The sequence below is a fragment of the Trachemys scripta genome, chromosome 5, assembly GCF_013100865.1.
Source record: "Trachemys scripta elegans isolate TJP31775 chromosome 5, CAS_Tse_1.0, whole genome shotgun sequence".
NCBI classification, from domain to species: Eukaryota; Metazoa; Chordata; order Testudines; family Emydidae; genus Trachemys; species Trachemys scripta.
In genome coordinates, this window is record NC_048302.1 from 18,899,779 (window position 1) to 18,916,871 (window position 17,093).

The 17,093-nt window shown below is 42.2% G+C and overlaps 1 protein-coding gene across 22 annotated transcripts in view; it reads right to left on the minus strand.

The window, feature by feature from the left end:
- PDLIM5 (PDZ and LIM domain 5) overlaps positions 1-17,093 on the minus strand; it is a 198,906-nt gene that overhangs the window by 177,904 nt on the left and 3,909 nt on the right. For all 22 annotated transcript variants that reach the window (XM_034772224.1, XM_034772231.1, XM_034772225.1 and 19 more), the window contains exon 2: positions 16,354-16,490. In XM_034772224.1, the coding sequence (XP_034628115.1) occupies positions 16,354-16,449 (96 nt within the window). In that variant the 5' untranslated portion in view covers positions 16,450-16,490. The remainder of the gene's footprint in view (positions 1-16,353; positions 16,491-17,093) is intronic.

Here is a 17,093-nt window from a genome sequence, read left to right on the forward strand (position 1 = left end):
AATGCATGAGTCAAGATAGGAAATAAGGGCCTGCAGTAAAGTTTCAGATGTGGACTAACAGTAAAGGTTGGCTCTTGGAAACAGAGAGGAAGCAGCAGCAGATTTTAGATATGCCTGGGACTTGTGTGGCAGAAAACACTGGTTATGGGCCTGAATGAGTGAGAGGGTGGAGGTCTTGTGAACTAGGGTTACCATTCGTCCAGATTCCCCCGGATATGTCCGGCTTTTAAGCTAAAAATAGCGTCCGGGGGGAATTTGTAAATGTCCGGACTTCTCTCCCCGCCCCACCCCATGCAGAGCGTGCGCGGCTAACAGGGCAGCCGACCAGATGGTGCCACTTACATGGGGCTCCGACAGCCAGAAAGAGCTCCCACTCCGCTTCCCCTGCAGCGGAGATCACTCCCTCCCTCCCTGCATTCGCAGATCACCTCCGGCAGTCTGGAGCTCCTCCCCCACTCCTCCTCCCCTGCTGCCCAGCATGCCGGGATGAACGGCTCAGGCCATTCCTGAGCAAGCTCACAGAGACATTAGGCGAAGGCCATCAACAAGGGACCCAGGGGGTCGGAGAAGGGGCAGGTAGGTTTTTGGAGGGGGCAGTCAAGAGATGGGGGGGGTCAGGAGTTCGGGGGGGTGGTGGATAAGGTTTTGGGCAGTCAGGGTACAGGTAAGGGGTGGGGTTCTGGAGGGCAATTAGGAGCAGGGGTCCCAGGAGGGGGCAGTCAAGGGACAAGGAGCGGGGGGGGGGGTAGGGAGTTCTGGGGGCAGGGCTGTCAGGGGGCAGGAGTGGGGAGAGGGATCCAAGCAGTCGGGGACAGGGGGCAGGGGGGTTGGGAGGGGTCGGGGGGTGGGGGGGGGGGGAGCTGTCAGGAGGTGGCGAGTGTTTGGATGGGGCGTGGGAGTCCCAGGGGTCTGTCTAGGGGTGGAGGTGTGGATAAGGATTGGAGCAGTCACGGTACAGGTAGGATCCTAGGGGGCCAGTTAGGATTGGGGGGAGGGTCTCAGGAGGGGGCAGTCAGGGGACAAGAGGCAGGGAGGCTTAGATAGGGGGTGGAGGCCTGGGGGGTAGTTAAGGGCAGGGGTCCCAGGAGGGGGCAGTCAGGGGATAAGCAGCAGGGGGGAGGGTTGGGAGTTCTGAGGGGGGCGGGAAGTGGGAGGGGCAGGACGGGGGCGGGGCTCCTCCCGTCCTCTTTTTTGCTTGCTGAAATATGGTAACCCTGTGTGAACAGCAACTAAAAAAGGTGAGGAAGGATAGTGGAGGGTAAGATCAAGAGCTCAGTTATGACGAGTCTGAGTTGCTGGCAAGGCATTCCAAGAAGATGTCGGAGACAAGCAAGGTTGTGGGATTAAACTGAGGAAGTTATGTTGAGAGTAGAGGTAAATATGCAAGTTATCAGTATAATATGGTAGCTGAAGGCATACAACTGAGACACAAACTGACTAGGCTGAGAACAAGTTAGAGAACACATTTTTAAAAAGTGCAGAGAGTTAATTACTGCACAAGAGTGTTACATAGTGGGGAGCCAATAAGAATGCTGAATGCACGGACGATGTGGAAGGTTGGGACTTGGCAACATCAGCAGCCAAGTAATCTAAAATTGTACACTTATGCCCTGTTGCGTCTACCGCTGTGGTGAGAGAGTGGCACTTTCTCACTGCAAAGAGGAGCAGGGAGAAGACAGCAGCTGTTCCCATCTAACAGATGAATCTGTCAAAGCAACAAATCAATACACTCCATGCTTCTTAATCTTTTATTTTAGCAGACTATTGTAGTCATTACAGTGATGTCAATGAGCCCTTATTTAATCCCAAACCATCCAGCACAGAGTTATGGAGCTGACCAAGGCTGTTCTCTTAATACTGTGACAGCAGCACTTTTCATCAGGTCACGTATCAAAACAAACTCATGACACTCAAATTTGTAATGGTCAGCAGTTTCTAAGTTTTAAAGTTCAAATGTACACGAACTGACAAAGGGAACACTCCCAGAGAAGGTGAACAGTTCAACAAGCCAGAGACAGAATAAGGTCTCCTCTGATTATCTAATGAAAAGGGGGTTAAGGTTTTTGAAAGCTCAGATCTATAACAAATTTTAAAAGCACTTAAGAGCCTCAGCAACAAGTCAAAGAAACTCTTGTTAACTCTAGAGAATTAATGTGATTTCTGTTTCCAGACATCAGATTTCTCGTCCAAACAGCAAATTCCACAACTCTTCAAAAATATGCCAGTTTTAGCCAAAAATGTCAGCTATCACTGTTTGGTTCTGAAGTTCAACTATTTGGTCTGTAGCCCCAGATAGGAGAGACTTTCACACAATACCAAAAAAGGAAACGTCTTCTTGATAGATACCAGGCTGCCACTTGAGAGCACATACTACAAAAAGTAGTTAACAAGATAAACGAGAGCATTTCAACTGCATTTACAGGACTGTAGCTGGGTAAAAACAAACAAGTAAATAACGGTTTTCTACATTCCTTTAAACAATGCCACTTCTCTCACCCAGAAGGCTCCCCAAACTCTTTCATTTACTGCATGGGTCGGCAACGTTTGGCACGCAGCTCGCCAGAGTAAGCACCCTAGCGGGCCGGGCCAGTTTATTTACCTGCTGACGCGGCAGGTTCGGCTGATCGCGGCCCCCCCTGGCCGCTGTTCGCTGTCCTGGGCCAATGGGGGTGGCGAGAAGCGGTGTGGGTGAGGGATGTGCTGGCCGCAGCTTCCCGCCACCCACATTGGCCCGGGATGGCGAACCGCGGCCACCGGGGGCCACGATCAGCCGAACCTGCTGCGTCAGCAGGTAAATAAACTGGCCCGGCCCGCTAGAGTGCTTACCCTGGCGAGCCGTGTGCCAAACGTTGCAGACCCCTGATTTACTGCATTCTCACCTACTGTATTTTCAGTGATGCAGAAGAATTAGCTGGTCATGCAGTACATAGTCAAAAGGCCATCCAAGTTGAGTTGAAGACAACATAGGAACATGGGTCATGTCCCCCTGCAAAAATCCCACTCTTCTTGCAAACGTGAGTAACCAAATGAGTAAGAATACAGACTTGATCCTACAAGGGGCTGAGCAGCGAAGCACTGAAGAGGATGCTGAATATTAAGCATCTTTAGTAGTCTCAGGGGGGTGGCTCTTAGGCTTAAAATTGAAGAGACAAGGTGGGTGAGGTAATATTTTTTTTACTGGACCAACTTCTTTTGCTGAAAGAGACAAGTTTTTGAGCTACACAGAAGCTTTTCAGTTCTCAAAATTAACCACATGCTTGAGTGCTTTGCAAGAGGATCTGCTCAGCAACTTGCAGAATCACCTTGTACACACACACACACACACACACACACTATTTTAACTTACAGGCTGAACGTATTCTTGAGTCTGCCTAAAACAAACTGCTACTACCTCTTATGACTTTTTCCTCACATTTGAAAATAGCTGCCAAGAAGTCTGATAGCTAGAAAGGGAAATAGAAAATCCCCTTATCTATAGCTCTCAGAGAACAGAGAGTTTGTATAAACTGACTAGTGGTACGTTCAAAAGATTTAGTTTGTTTGTAATATTTAACATTTTTGGCTAGTGCCTTCAAAAAGCATCCTATTGAAGAAAATAGCTCATGATAAAAGCTTGCATCCACACGTGCAGATATTACACAACAGAACCAAGCTGTATTAGAACCAAAACTCAGTCAGGTTGCCACTTGTGAGAAGGATTAAGTACTCAGTGTAATGCTTACTGTTTTCTTTGCTAAGTGTCTGAGAGCAAATAAATATTACCGTACCCCAATCAGTATCACTCTTTTCCAATAAAATTTAAGACGTCCCCCCCCCCCCCCCCAAAAATCAAAAATCAAAAACCCATCCCAAAGTGCTATTACACTATCATCTGACAGACACACTTCTTGCAGTTTAAATTTGGACTGAGATGCCAGTAGATGTCTGTACATTCCTGAATAATTGCTAGTAAAAATACCTTCAGGCACTGTAAGAAAACAAAATCCTTATTTGGTATGAATACACAACATTGAGATATGCTAAGTAGTTGAGAAAACCAGAAGGAAACCATATGATTTACCACACACAACACTGATGGTGAAATGTTTACAAGCCTAGAACTTCCCAATTAGTCTAATAAAAGTCAGCCAATTCTTCCACAAGGCCTCTTTTCCTTCAGTGAAGGGGGTGGAGAATCCTCTTACAGATGATAGAGGCCTGAAGTAAAAAAAGAATTTAGATCTAGTTTTAATACAATAAGAAAAGGCTGATCAAGTAATTTGGTCATAATTACACTGCCACTTTCAAGAAGAAATGGACCCAGAAATACATTACACATTGCTACTCTTTTTTAAAAGTTCATTTTCTAAAAGAAATTACTACAATTCAACCATTGCATATGAAAGTTTTTAAACATGTCACATTTTATAATTATAGATTCATTGTGATTGAACACTTTAAACACATCACTAGCCTTTCAAAGCTTGCTTTTTAGGCTACTCCCAAATGACAGAAATACTGAGAGAGAAAAATAAATTTCAGGTTGAAAGTTAAGTTTACCAGCTCTTCTGAACCCCATCTACGCTTCCACTTAGATTTAAAAAAATTAAATATCGAGGCCTTTTGGTTGGAAAGAGCCTCCTCACTGCCCCCTCAGCTCTTGGCAATCAGCATTTTCACCATTTCCCAACTACAGACATTGACAGAATCTTCACATACACCATGTGTTCCCCTTGGAATTCTGCTCTCAATGTCAACTACGTCCCAACACAGAGAAAAACAGCATTACCTCAACCACCACATATAGGTAGGAGTCCATATGGCCAGGATAGAGAGGAGGAGCAAGAATCTCCTACAAGCATCCTGTACAAAGGGTCTTAAAGAGGCAGCTCTTCCCCATCTTCATGTCCATGACCTCAGAACCACCCTCTGGTAGATTCCTCATTTTGACAGGATCCTCTCAGTGCCAGTAGAGTACAGATGCTCTCCTGCAGTGATGGAAGCTGTACCACAACATAGATGACGATAGGAAGCAGCCTCCGCAGTCAGCATAGTGACACCACAGCCCCAGTGAAGCGTAAATAAGAAGAGGAGCTTGGGGTGGGTGGGGAGGAGGAACATCGTGGAATTGTTTAGATATACCAGCACTGTGACTTCCCCAGCAACCGCACAAGACCATCTCTGTACATCTTTATTTTTAATGAGTGGCGAAGCCCACGCCTCAAAAGTGAAGATGGGGCACCCGCTGAGAGCAGAGCATAGGCTGCTAGGCTTCAACTTGCTTCAAGAGAGAGGAAGGGTCTCATAAGATATTGGCCCAATTATTAGCCCCACTTTTAACATGTAGACATGCACAAAATGATCAAAATATAAACATGATTAAGAAAGAACCTCACTGTTTTTTTTAAAGCATCACCTGTGCTAACTACTAACACCATGTAACTCAAGTGTCCACTAAACCCAAGGATAATGAAGGAGTGCTTAAGTCAAAATAAATAAGGTACATGACTGGAAGATTCTGCCTTTGCTCTGAAAAATGTTATTGAAGAAGCCCAAATGAATCATACCACATTCAGCAATTGGAGCTTCTGCTGAGCATAGACATTTCAATTTTTTCCAGCCTCACTGCATTTCTTTGGGGTTATGGTATCTCTTTACCCAACCCAGGCATCAGCTTGCCATGAAATGCAGTATGTACAGGTCTGTCGCATCTTACGCGCATTTAACACGCGCAATTTCAACTTTACGCAGTCAGCAAAAAAAAAAAAAAAAAAAAAGAGAAAAAACAATTTTAATACTATACCTGTAGTGCGGGCGATTTCGCCCGCCATTGAACTCAATGGGCTTTTGGTTATACGCGGTTTTCGCTTTACGCGCTAACCGTGGAACAGAACCCCTGCATAAGATGAGACAGACCTGTATGTATTTTAGCCCAGCTGGCAATCTTGCCCTCAAAAAACAGTTACTACACATCTCATTTTAGCTTTTTTCCAAAAACTGTCAAAACAAACATGAAATAGCTAATGAAAAATAAACTACACACTCTCTCTGGGGTAAATGCATCAAAATGTGATGGTCAGCGATGGAAGTTAGAGACAGGACTGGATACCACATTAGGATATCCCTTAAAATAAAACAGGTTAAGCCAGAATCCCTCCATAGTGAGTTGAGTCATTTGACCTTTCCAGCAGGGCAATGAGAGAGATCTGGAAGCAAGATTCATATTTTAGCTTATTGGGATTTCAAATAATGCATTATATTCATCTGAGTGTTTCAATATAGGCAAAGCAGATAGCTATAGCTAGGGTTACCTAACACTTTCCATTCTATTTCTGTTGCTTATAACTTCGCTAAAAACGTTTAACTGTTTAGGTCAAAATTTTCCATGATGGGTGTCTGCCTCAAGTTAACATTTTAGGAATGTTTTAACAAAAAGAAGTTCAGCTGTTTTAGAGACCACAATGGGGGTGGGGGAGAAGAGTACTTCAATGTTAAAGGAAAATATTGACAACTGTTTTGCTGAGCAGCTCTAGCATCTTCATATGCTGGAGCAGAGTTTTGCTGTCCTTGTGAAGAAAAAGAAAAAAAGCCACCCAGTTTTGTCTGAGTTATAGGCCTCTGAAAACTGCTGTTTCCACATGCTCAGTAGAGGTCTGTTAGAGTTGGCAATAAAATTCTCTCAACATCCCATTTCTACTGATTACGCTGTCTACACCAAATACAGTATGCTCCATCCATGCAATCTTAATTCAGCCCTCTAGTGAATACACAGGACGATACAGTCTTCAATTACATGATCGCATACTATTTTTGCCCCAAGTCCACTCCCTCATTCCGTGCACAGGAAAGACGGTATTCTGGAAATCAATCAGAATTGTGTAGTCAATGAGGCTGTTTGTAGGACCCACAGTTCATTCGCTACACACCTTCCAAATTCTGTCGTTAATGATACAGGAGACTACAGGAAAAGAATGAAGAGTCCCGTGGAGAATACTGTTTTGGAGAACTGGATTCTATCCTTGCTTAGGATCACACAGGAAGTCTGTGGCAGATACAAGTCATTTAAAACAAAATTTTCACCAGTGGCTACTAGTACCATTTTCTTCATTTACCTAATCCAACAGCAGCTAAACAGGATCATCCAAACAAGTGCAGATAAACCCCAAATCTATTCAGAGGTGCAATGAATGCACCCCGCCTACCAATTATTTTTGCTACACTCATATGTAGAACTGAACGCTCACTGAAAACCTGATGATGCATTTGAGCTCACCTAAATTAAGCCAAGGTATGTTTAGCTAAAATAGTGATTTTTTTTTTTTTTTATGTATCAGTATTAGCTAAAGTAACAGATCTACTGAAACTTTCCTGTACTGCTCCAATTTGGGGGAAAACATAAGAGATGGGAAACAAGAAATTTCCATCTTGGATTAAGCCGCTACAGACAGACTGACATCTGCAGTGGTGCAAGTAGAAATCATTTCTTGTTGGTACACTGCACTCATGGAAGGGACACAGGAGTGGGGGCACATGTGACCCCCCACAACTCCTCCAAGTATAGTCTTACCGGTTAACCACCTATATCCCTACCTGGCAGCCCCATGTTGTTCTCCTTCCCCTGCTGCGGTGAAACCGCAAGCGGGCAAAGGAGCAGAAAGTGCAGCTCCTCCGGCATGGCTGCTGAACCGCCCCCAGCCGTTCCATGCAGCTGCATCTCCTGAGTCCTCCTGCCTGGGGTCTGTACAGCAGCCCCACCGGAGGAGCTGCACGTTCTGCTCCTGGGAACCGCAACAAGGAAAGGAGTTGAACGTGGGGCCACCAGGTAGACCAATGTCAGCAGCTCCTCCGAGGATGCTGTACCACGGCCAGTCCCCTCCCCCCCGTCCTCCGGTGGAGCTACTGTACAGACCCCAGTCAGGAGATGCAGCTGCATAGAAGGGCTGGGGGCGGGTGCCTCCTGTGTCTTTCCGGTACACTGTACCAGCTATAAATATCTGTGCCACCGTACTTGCACCACTGCACATCCAATACTTTCTGCTCAACTTTCCCCTCTGCCATTTAATGGTAGTCCAATGCTAGTGGTTCAGTCTCAGCCCTTTCTTTGCCCCAAAAACTGACTGGTACAGCTTCTTGCAGTCCAGAGAATGCAATATTGCCCTATCTTTTCTAATCATAGCTGAAACTTGATCACACAAGATAAAGGACCGTGATGAGCGAGACTTCCATTCTACCTCGAGTTTAGGAGACTCTGGAGCAGGATGTGTTCGAGAGTGAGAACATGTTTCATCCACCTTTATTTCTCATAAAAATGGTACTGGTTTGACGGCCCTGCAGACTTAAGTAACATCAGCACAATCCCTTCTCAGTATCAAGACATGTTTAGTTTTCATGGCCATTCAACCATTCACCTCTCTTCAGAGACTGCCAACCAGAGAGCCACCTGTGATGATTTGTGGCATGTGTATCTCCTTACAGAGGTGGAGATTGAGAGCATGTTTCCTTGCCTACAAAATTAGCTTACTTTGATGTAAAATATAAGCTACAATATTAAGCAGTTTTTGTCTAATGATTGTGGTAACGTCACCTTTTCAATACTCGCATTGTCTGAAACATGAGGGACAGTTTTCTGTCACACTTTCCCTTAAATGGATAGCCTGATAATATGAGATCTGTTCTTAAAATCCCCCAACAAGACCAATGTTATCTCCTGGCTCTGTACCAAAACAAACCAACCTTTGAAGGCTATGTCTCTTCTCACAATGCCCTCAAAGATAACCATCAGGAATGAATAGTGAGAAAAAGCAGTTGCACTAAAAATAGCTTCTTGAAATGGCAGGAAGTTCACAAAGGTTGTCAGGCCGCCAGCCTCAGATACAGAGAAAGCAAATAAGTCTAATTCTTTCCTATTAATATTCAAAAGAAAGCCCCAGTTTACAGCCTTCACAAGGAAATTTCTCCTTTTTTTTAATCCCCTGTAAATGTCTACCCCGTGCTACTTTTTGTGCCCAGTGGCACAAACTGACCATTGAGCCATTGGCCAGAAGAAGCCCAATGGTCTGCTACCCCCACTTCCTTTGCATGTTTCCAAGGGAAGTTAACAGCCCTGTCCCCCTGCCTCTAGTGACTTCACAGGACATCTATAAAAGCAAAAGACACTGCTTACAAATATTTTATATACGTTGGTTTTTACACAGTGGTATTAGGACACTCAAATGCAAGCTACCATACAATGAAAATGTGTTTCAGAATGGTATCCTCGGGGGAGGAAGGGAAGGTGTCTCCCAACTCACTAGCCAAATCAACCCAGTTCTGCAATGCCAGAAGCTGCCAGTAAGAGCCCTGTCCCAAGCGGGTAACTCTCAACATCTTGCAGGATAGTGCCCATAGTTACCAGAACGACTACTGATTTATTTGCCAGGCGAGATCAAAAGTTATTCCCTGAGAGAAAAAGGAGTTGACTTGTATGAGTGAAATTCCACTTTATTTGCTTTCATTTCCCTACATCCCAATCGTGTATTTTTTAAACCAGACAGAACACATGTGGCCTAAAGTAAATAAATCAAATAGGTTCAACCCAGTGGAAACTAACAATCCCAAGACCCAAGCATCAGCTCAGTCAACATTTAAAGTGTCTTGCTGCTTTATTCACTTCTTTTACAATTATTTTCACAGATGCTAGCATTATTTATTTTTTTATTTTTAAATAGGTAGTTTCCAAGAAATCCTAATGCCACACCGTGGAATACAAGTGGCACAACCTATGCAGATCCCTAGTCAAAGTTACATTAACAATACAAAGGTGGAGAGAGGATTTTGTTTTTAAAAAGCAAAGATGCTACAGAAACACAAGCTTTGTGCAGAAAAAAAGTCACATGGATCCAATCGTACATACAGTTTACAGAATAAGGTTATGGCTTTATATATTTCAACAGAGGGAAAAAGAGCACGGGATTAAAGGGAGGCATGCATTTCCTAACAGTGACCCTCTGACACTGACTCTACAGGCGTGGGGGAATGGGTTCTTTGCTCCATATATAAAATATATAAATTTTTATTTATATACCAGTAGCACTTACAGGCCCCAACAAGGTTGTATAGAGAGAAGCACATTGTAGCCTCAAACACAGAGTCCCTACGCTTACAACGTAAACATACACAACAGTCAGAGGGAAGTATTACCACCATCATTTTACAGATGGATGACTCAATTATTCTGTGTCTCAGTTCTCCCAAATTCACACAGGAAGTTGGAGGCACAGCTGGGAATTGAACCCAAATCTCCCAAGTCTCTCATCATTAACTACACAACCATTGAAGACTAATACATTTATTTGGGCACAAGCTTTCGTGGACTAAAACCCACTTCATCAGCACGAAGTGGGTTTTAGTCCACGAAAGCTTATGCCCAAATAAATGTGTTAGTCTCTAAGGTGCCACAAGTACTCCTCGTTCTTTTTATCATGAACATTGTCTCATAAGTAGGGATAGGGTGTTTTTATTTTTTTGAATGGGTAGGATGGGGGAGGAACAGTGTGTGGGGGAAAGGAAGAGAGAGATGGAGACTGACTTATTTCATATGCTTTGCCAGAATCAGGCAATTGAGGCACTATGAGGAGCTGGGATGCTGCCAGCTGGAAGTTGTACACAGAACCTATCAGTGTAAGTAAAATGTATAAAGAACATTGTTCAAAAAAATGTTACCTAAAGCTGAAGGGAATCAAGCCAGACAGAAACATTTCTTTTGAAAGAACTCCTTTGAACAGTATTTGCTAACAAACAGTTAATTGTATATTTTTCCCATAAAGGGGATGCTTTGTCACAAAACTTAAATATTAAAAACCTATCAAATCCTTTTCTAACTTTTCTTGTTTAGTGTTGCTATAGAACAACATTAAGCAATGCGTGAAAAATCTTGTCACCTTCAAAAGCGTAGAGTCCCTATTTTGGCACATTACAAAACATATCACGCTTACGTTTAGCATGGATGGTTAAAGCTCTCTCAGGTTACCATAACTCGACAAATGCAACATTGACACCAAACACCACTATTCATTACACCCTGCAGAGGACAGCAATTTTGACAACTCTGATATTACATTTGTATTTACTGAGTCTTATCCTAGTTTTGTTAGTCAAGTATAGAGCTCTAACCAACTATCAGAATTTTCATGCAAATAAATGAATGCAACACCTAAAGAAGTCAGAATATAGAAAAGTTGCCAATTCTACAGCAATATTAATTCACCACATTGCACATATGCAGCATATTCTGTTTTCTTTGCTTTAAGTATTGTTATACATAATGTTTACATTGTTAAGCATGTTATGCGCGATGTGGAAGGTGTTTGAGTTAGTGCTACTGTGGAAACCTTACCTAACCTCTTTAGATTCAACTGTACGTCCTTAAAATTGCATCAATTTCTTACTTTTCTTTTAAATTCTAAATGGGGGTGCTGGTGTGAGAAACCTGCCCTTAAGTCCACAACCAAAAGGAATGATCCAGCTGGCAAAGGCTAAATGGTATCTATCAATGTCATTCCCAAGCTGTCTGCTCAATAGTCATCAGTCAACCAGACTGCCTGAGAGCATGGGCTTAACTAAGCATCCGTGATGGCTAATTTGTCCTGCAGATACTTTACTACTGGTGATTATGTTCCTGATTAAAAAGAACCAGCTTGATCATCATAGTCCAAGCTGAATTTGCTGGGCTGTTACTTAACAAAAATCTCTTTTTACTCATAAACAGAGGAAGTTTTATATAAAAATAATTGAGACAATAATTATCAAAATCCACAATGCTACTTTTACAGTCATGTTATCAAGCATCAACTCATCCAGAGCACTGGGCCATATCCTGAATCTGGCAGGAGACAGTTCTTTAAGTTTCAGAAAACATGTACAGCAGTGTACATGTTATGTGTACTATTAACACTGCTCTACATTGATTCAGAGGCAGTTTATAAGCTTGAAGCAGATTTCATTATGGCTGTAGTCAGTCTGCCTAACTGCCAATGCTGTTGATGAACATGAAGTCAGGTAGCCTTTTTTATTTTAAATACAGCAAAAACAGGAGTCTTCGTTTCCTATGGTAGTAGCTACCAGAAGTGGATACCTTGCATCTAATGTTATTTGCTTTTATTTGCTCTAACTTTACTGCTCTTAAATTATAACATGTTTCTTATTTGTGGATTATGCAACAAGGTAAAAGGCAATTTACATTCTCCTCATCTTCTCAGTTTTGTTTATTTTATTTTGCTCTGTTTATTTTGCCATATGGAACTAGGTAGGTTATACTGAGATGTGTCCAATCTTTGAATATCCCCAATCAAGTATTCTCCATTTTCATTTATTTCAGGCCAAATAATTTTTGCATTCTCTCCATATGAAAGTAGTGCCATAGCATTTGTCTGTCTCACTTTTAGACTCTTTCTTTCTTATCTATCAGCCCAGTCTCCTGCTGCCAATGAGGTCTAAAAGAAATGGGATCAGGCCCATATATCAGTCTTTATTAGAATAACAAATCAGAGCACCTGTATCCATCTTCTTCCACATATCGGGTTTGATCCTTAACTTCAGTATTGGGAGCAGTCCCATCAGATTAGTCATATGCTTAAAGTTAAACACTTGCTTAAGTGCATTGCTGGATGGGAACCAGAGTGCTCAACATCTTGAAGCATCAAAGCTGTAGTTCAACCTTCTCACTTTGAAAGTATCCCAAAACTCACGTCCCGCAAATGTCTCGGCTATCTCCTCCCCAAACCCTCAAAACTTCCTATACCCCACCCAAGTTTCTCTGCCAAGTACTCCCTGGATCTTTTCCACCTATCTCTGTATTTTTGCATGGTTGTGTGTCACCCATTAGATTCAGAGCAGACTCTTGATTAACATTTTATATATAAACTCCTTTTTGAATAGTAACATTTCTGTATTACTTTAACAGTGTCACTCAGTCATGGCAAGCACTACAAATGCTTTATAGGATTCAAATTTAAATACACAGTGTACAAGTGTATGAGTGCAAATGTTGTGACCTATTTGACACTATAACAAATTAAAAACCCTTAATTCACATTTGCCACTGCAAAAATTTCAATGGAAGAACTCAGTCTACTCTTATTTTTCTAGTAATAGCACCACTAATTAATGCCATTAAAATAGCAATAGCAAGACGAATGAACTTTCTTGAGGACAGTCACAGGAGATGCAAGTTTCTTAAATTAAAGCCTTTTACTTAAGAACTTTACAGCTTATTTCAATACTTTTAGGAGACCAACTTACTATTGGTCAACTACAGAGAATACTGTTGTGTTAAGTATTGTTTAAACTTAATGCAAGGAGTTAAAACAAAGCTACAGCAAGATATTAGTTGTCAACACAATGACCAAGATTCACCATCACAGCCCAGAATGAATTCCAGGCATGACTGCACAAAACCCAAGAAGGTCACGATAGACAGCAGGACCTTTGTAAGGGAACAGAAATAACTCTGCTGCTTAGTTACCTTTTTTATTAAATCAGTATGTTCAAAACTCTTTAATTAGCAGTCTAACTACACAGGAAAGGCATTTATGCTTCACTGGGAAGAGAAGGATGGCGTGTTGTACATGCTGTGCTAGTGTATAAAGGACACAAGACAGAACTCTTCAAATTATCAGATAGGAGGAGGAGGAGGATTTGCATACCAAAACTAAGTACATTTTAACTCCGGACCAAACACACACACACACACACACACTCCAACTTACAGTGAAAAGAAACAACCCAGAAGGGGTGGAGCTCATGTAGGTGCGCCAAATTTTACATTTTTTTTTTTTTAATTTTGGCTCCGATTATTATGGCCCCAATCCTGTATTGTGAGCTACTCAGATGGAGTCTTAGGCCAGTTGGCATAGGATCAGAGGACTGGGGATTACAGATTCAATTGTTTAGACCAATTTGTGTATTTCTTTAGTGCATCTCAATACAACAGCACATTTAAATATGTGCCACATGTATTAAGCAATGTTAGTCAAGGATAAGTGTAGTACGTAGTCTTAAACCAAAGCTTTGCAGAGAGAGGGAACGATATTTTAAATCTACCCGCTCTCATAATGTAGCTGCACTCTGGTTCTCAAACACACTAGGAGTAGTAGTAGTATTTTCTATCATTTACCACGGTTTGATAGGTATTGGGATGTGTACCAAATAAGAGTTCCTGACCAAAAAATGTCTAGGACCTATGTTTCAACAGCTTTGCAATCATTCCTTGCCATGTGAGCAGTTCATACCTGCAACTCAAAGGGTTAAATCTCCAGGTGCAACCAGCTGCACTCACAATTCACGCCCATGTAAACTGACAGCCATCATACTAGAAGCCCAACTGAGACCTAATTTGAAAAAAATCCTAAGACTCAAGTGACAAGTTTGATACATTCAAAAGCAAGCCAATGATGTTGATGGATCTAGAGGCACTTGAATATAACCCAGACTTTAAGAAATGTGGTGGTTCTTTGAAAAGTGACTGTAAAAACAGCCTTGTTAAATTCCATGTTTTCTCTGCATCAGTAAACTCAAAATCATTTGTTGAGATTCTCCTGTCAGTCATTCAAACCTCACCCTAGGTTTAAAAAAGTATGCAGTACACCCTCTGGTTCAGGCACCAACTGTCATAAGTTTGTATTTATTTGAGGTCATTTCTATAGCACTCAATTCGGTATTATTTAAATAAAATAGGCTGCAGGGCCAAAATTTCACCTTGATCGCAACAGCGTAACCCACAGTTGAATAAGGTTATGTAGGTTTAAATGAACCAGCAGTATTTGAACCTGCAATTGAAAAAGCGAAGTTTGATGATGCAACAGAAACCAAATCCCTCTCCCAGGGCAGTATTGACACTGCACTCAACAGGTGTAAGTAGTAACTTATCTTTGTCACTGAAGTAAATAGGGTAAGTGTTGGGGGAGAGGGCATGAGACAATCTGTTAAATAAGCTGCCATTTTCACATAAATACTTTTATAGTAGAATTGCCCTTCAAAAAAAATTGGTTCACACAGAGGAAACACGTATTAGAGAAGTAAAATGAACTCTTCTCTAACTAGGATTCCTAATATTCTGAAAGCCTCAATACTGCAAACTTGGTATAATTATGTTATACACGCCAAATATAACAGCCTCAGACATTTGAGGAAGGTTTTGAAACTCAGCCTAGATCCAAAGAAAAATATCCATTAAACGCTATTTGAGGGTAGTGAGCTCTAGCTAGACATTGGATTGTTATTCGTACAAAGATTTTATCTGTTTTGACTTAGCTCCTCAAACCCTTTGAATAGCAGCATTTTAGAGCAATACACTGTACAACACCCGTGAGAAACTGGCATGTCCATTCAGGCACATTTTAATGAAACACCATTCACAACTATGGCACCTAAGCTCCCTCTAAGCTGCGCGGCCACGCAGCAGGCTATCAAGGTCTGCGCAGGTAGGAAGACGTGCCTCTCCCCCAGCCCCGGCCCCAGAGATGCCATGGCGAGGCACTTCTCTCCCAGGCTGCTGCAGCAAGAGAGGGCTGGGAGAGTCCTCTCTCCCCAGCCCCACCACCAAGGCAGTCTGCACCCCAAACCCTGGTCCCACACCAAACCCCTCATCCCCAGCCTGAGCCCTCACCCCCCCCCACACACACCATCCCCCTGCCCCATCCCAGAGCCCCCTCCTGCACCCCAAACCCATCATCCCTGGCCCCACCTCAGAACCTGCTCCCCCAGCCACAGTTCTCACCACCACCGCTGCACCCTATCCCTCTGCCCCAGCCTTGAGCCCCCTCCCACACCCCGAACCCTTCGGCCCCACCCTCACCACACATCACCTCCATATTGGTGCACATAACAAAATACATTCTGCACATGGGTGTAAAAAGTTAGAGGGAACATTGTACTGCACATAGTTTAACTACTTTTTTTTTTATTTTAAACAGGAGGATTTTGCAAGAGTAGATACTTAAAGACCATAAACTCAGTTAATATATGCTGGATACACATAGGCAACACAAGCTATTTTCTCATTAAAGATCCATGTCCCCTCCCGCTTGAGAGATATGCATCCTCTTCTGCCATCCATTGCCAGGGGGTGGGGGGGGAGAGAGGGTCAAGCATCCTGCTGTTCAAAAGCTAACTTTAGCTTAAGACATGATAGAACTTATGTCAGCAACTTTCCACCTCTGCTTCTTACACACACATCTACGGAAGCAAGGATGAAAGGAAATACTTCTATCCGCTGTACAAGTGATCAGTCCTCACATTCAGCAAGATGATTACAGAAATACTCATCTTTGCAGATTTCAGGTACTACATGATGAACCAGACATTTTTGTAAAGTCTATAAAGGCAAATATGGCTCACCCTAGAGATGGTCAAAGGCATGTTGAAGTCTTTTCCACCTTGAAGCCTAAAACCCCAAGGAGCAGGGCCGACCAAAGACACACTGTAGTTGCTCATGGTGTTGGATGCTGAAGCTCTAATTCCAGATAATAAAATGCCTGTGGAAGAGGATTAAATTTTTATTGTAAATCTTAACAGGATATGTACACAGTGAAATGGAAATGCACACGTTAACTTAAAAGGGACCCTGTCAATTTAAATATATGTTGCAAACAAGCTTTTTCTATTCTGTAAAACCTTATATTAGTAAAAGTAAATGGACTTTAAAAAGTCTAGTTTGCCACTATTTGGGCTTTTTGTTGACTTTTTGACTTGTCAGTTTAGAAAAAGAAAAATAATCAATTTAGTTTTACTTTCTGATTCTTAGCACTGCAATATTTGGGTTTCACACACTGCATGCAATGATTTTTTAACAATTGTTTTCTTCAGAAAAAAAACCATGGAAATATTTCCTCTAGGCTTCTGTTTGGAGTTATTTAAGCTTTTTTTTGCAAAATGTAAGCATTGGACCAAATTTAAATTGACAGTGGTCTTTAAAAATTACTTAAGTACATAAAATTTTTAATAGTTTATGTAAGAGATGTTGGCACATTAATTTCCTGTGATATTATGTATTTAGTCATAGGTACACAGGTACATTTACCACATAAAAACTAATTTCCAAGGAGTGTGCATGTTTTGGTAACAATTCAAGTATCAAA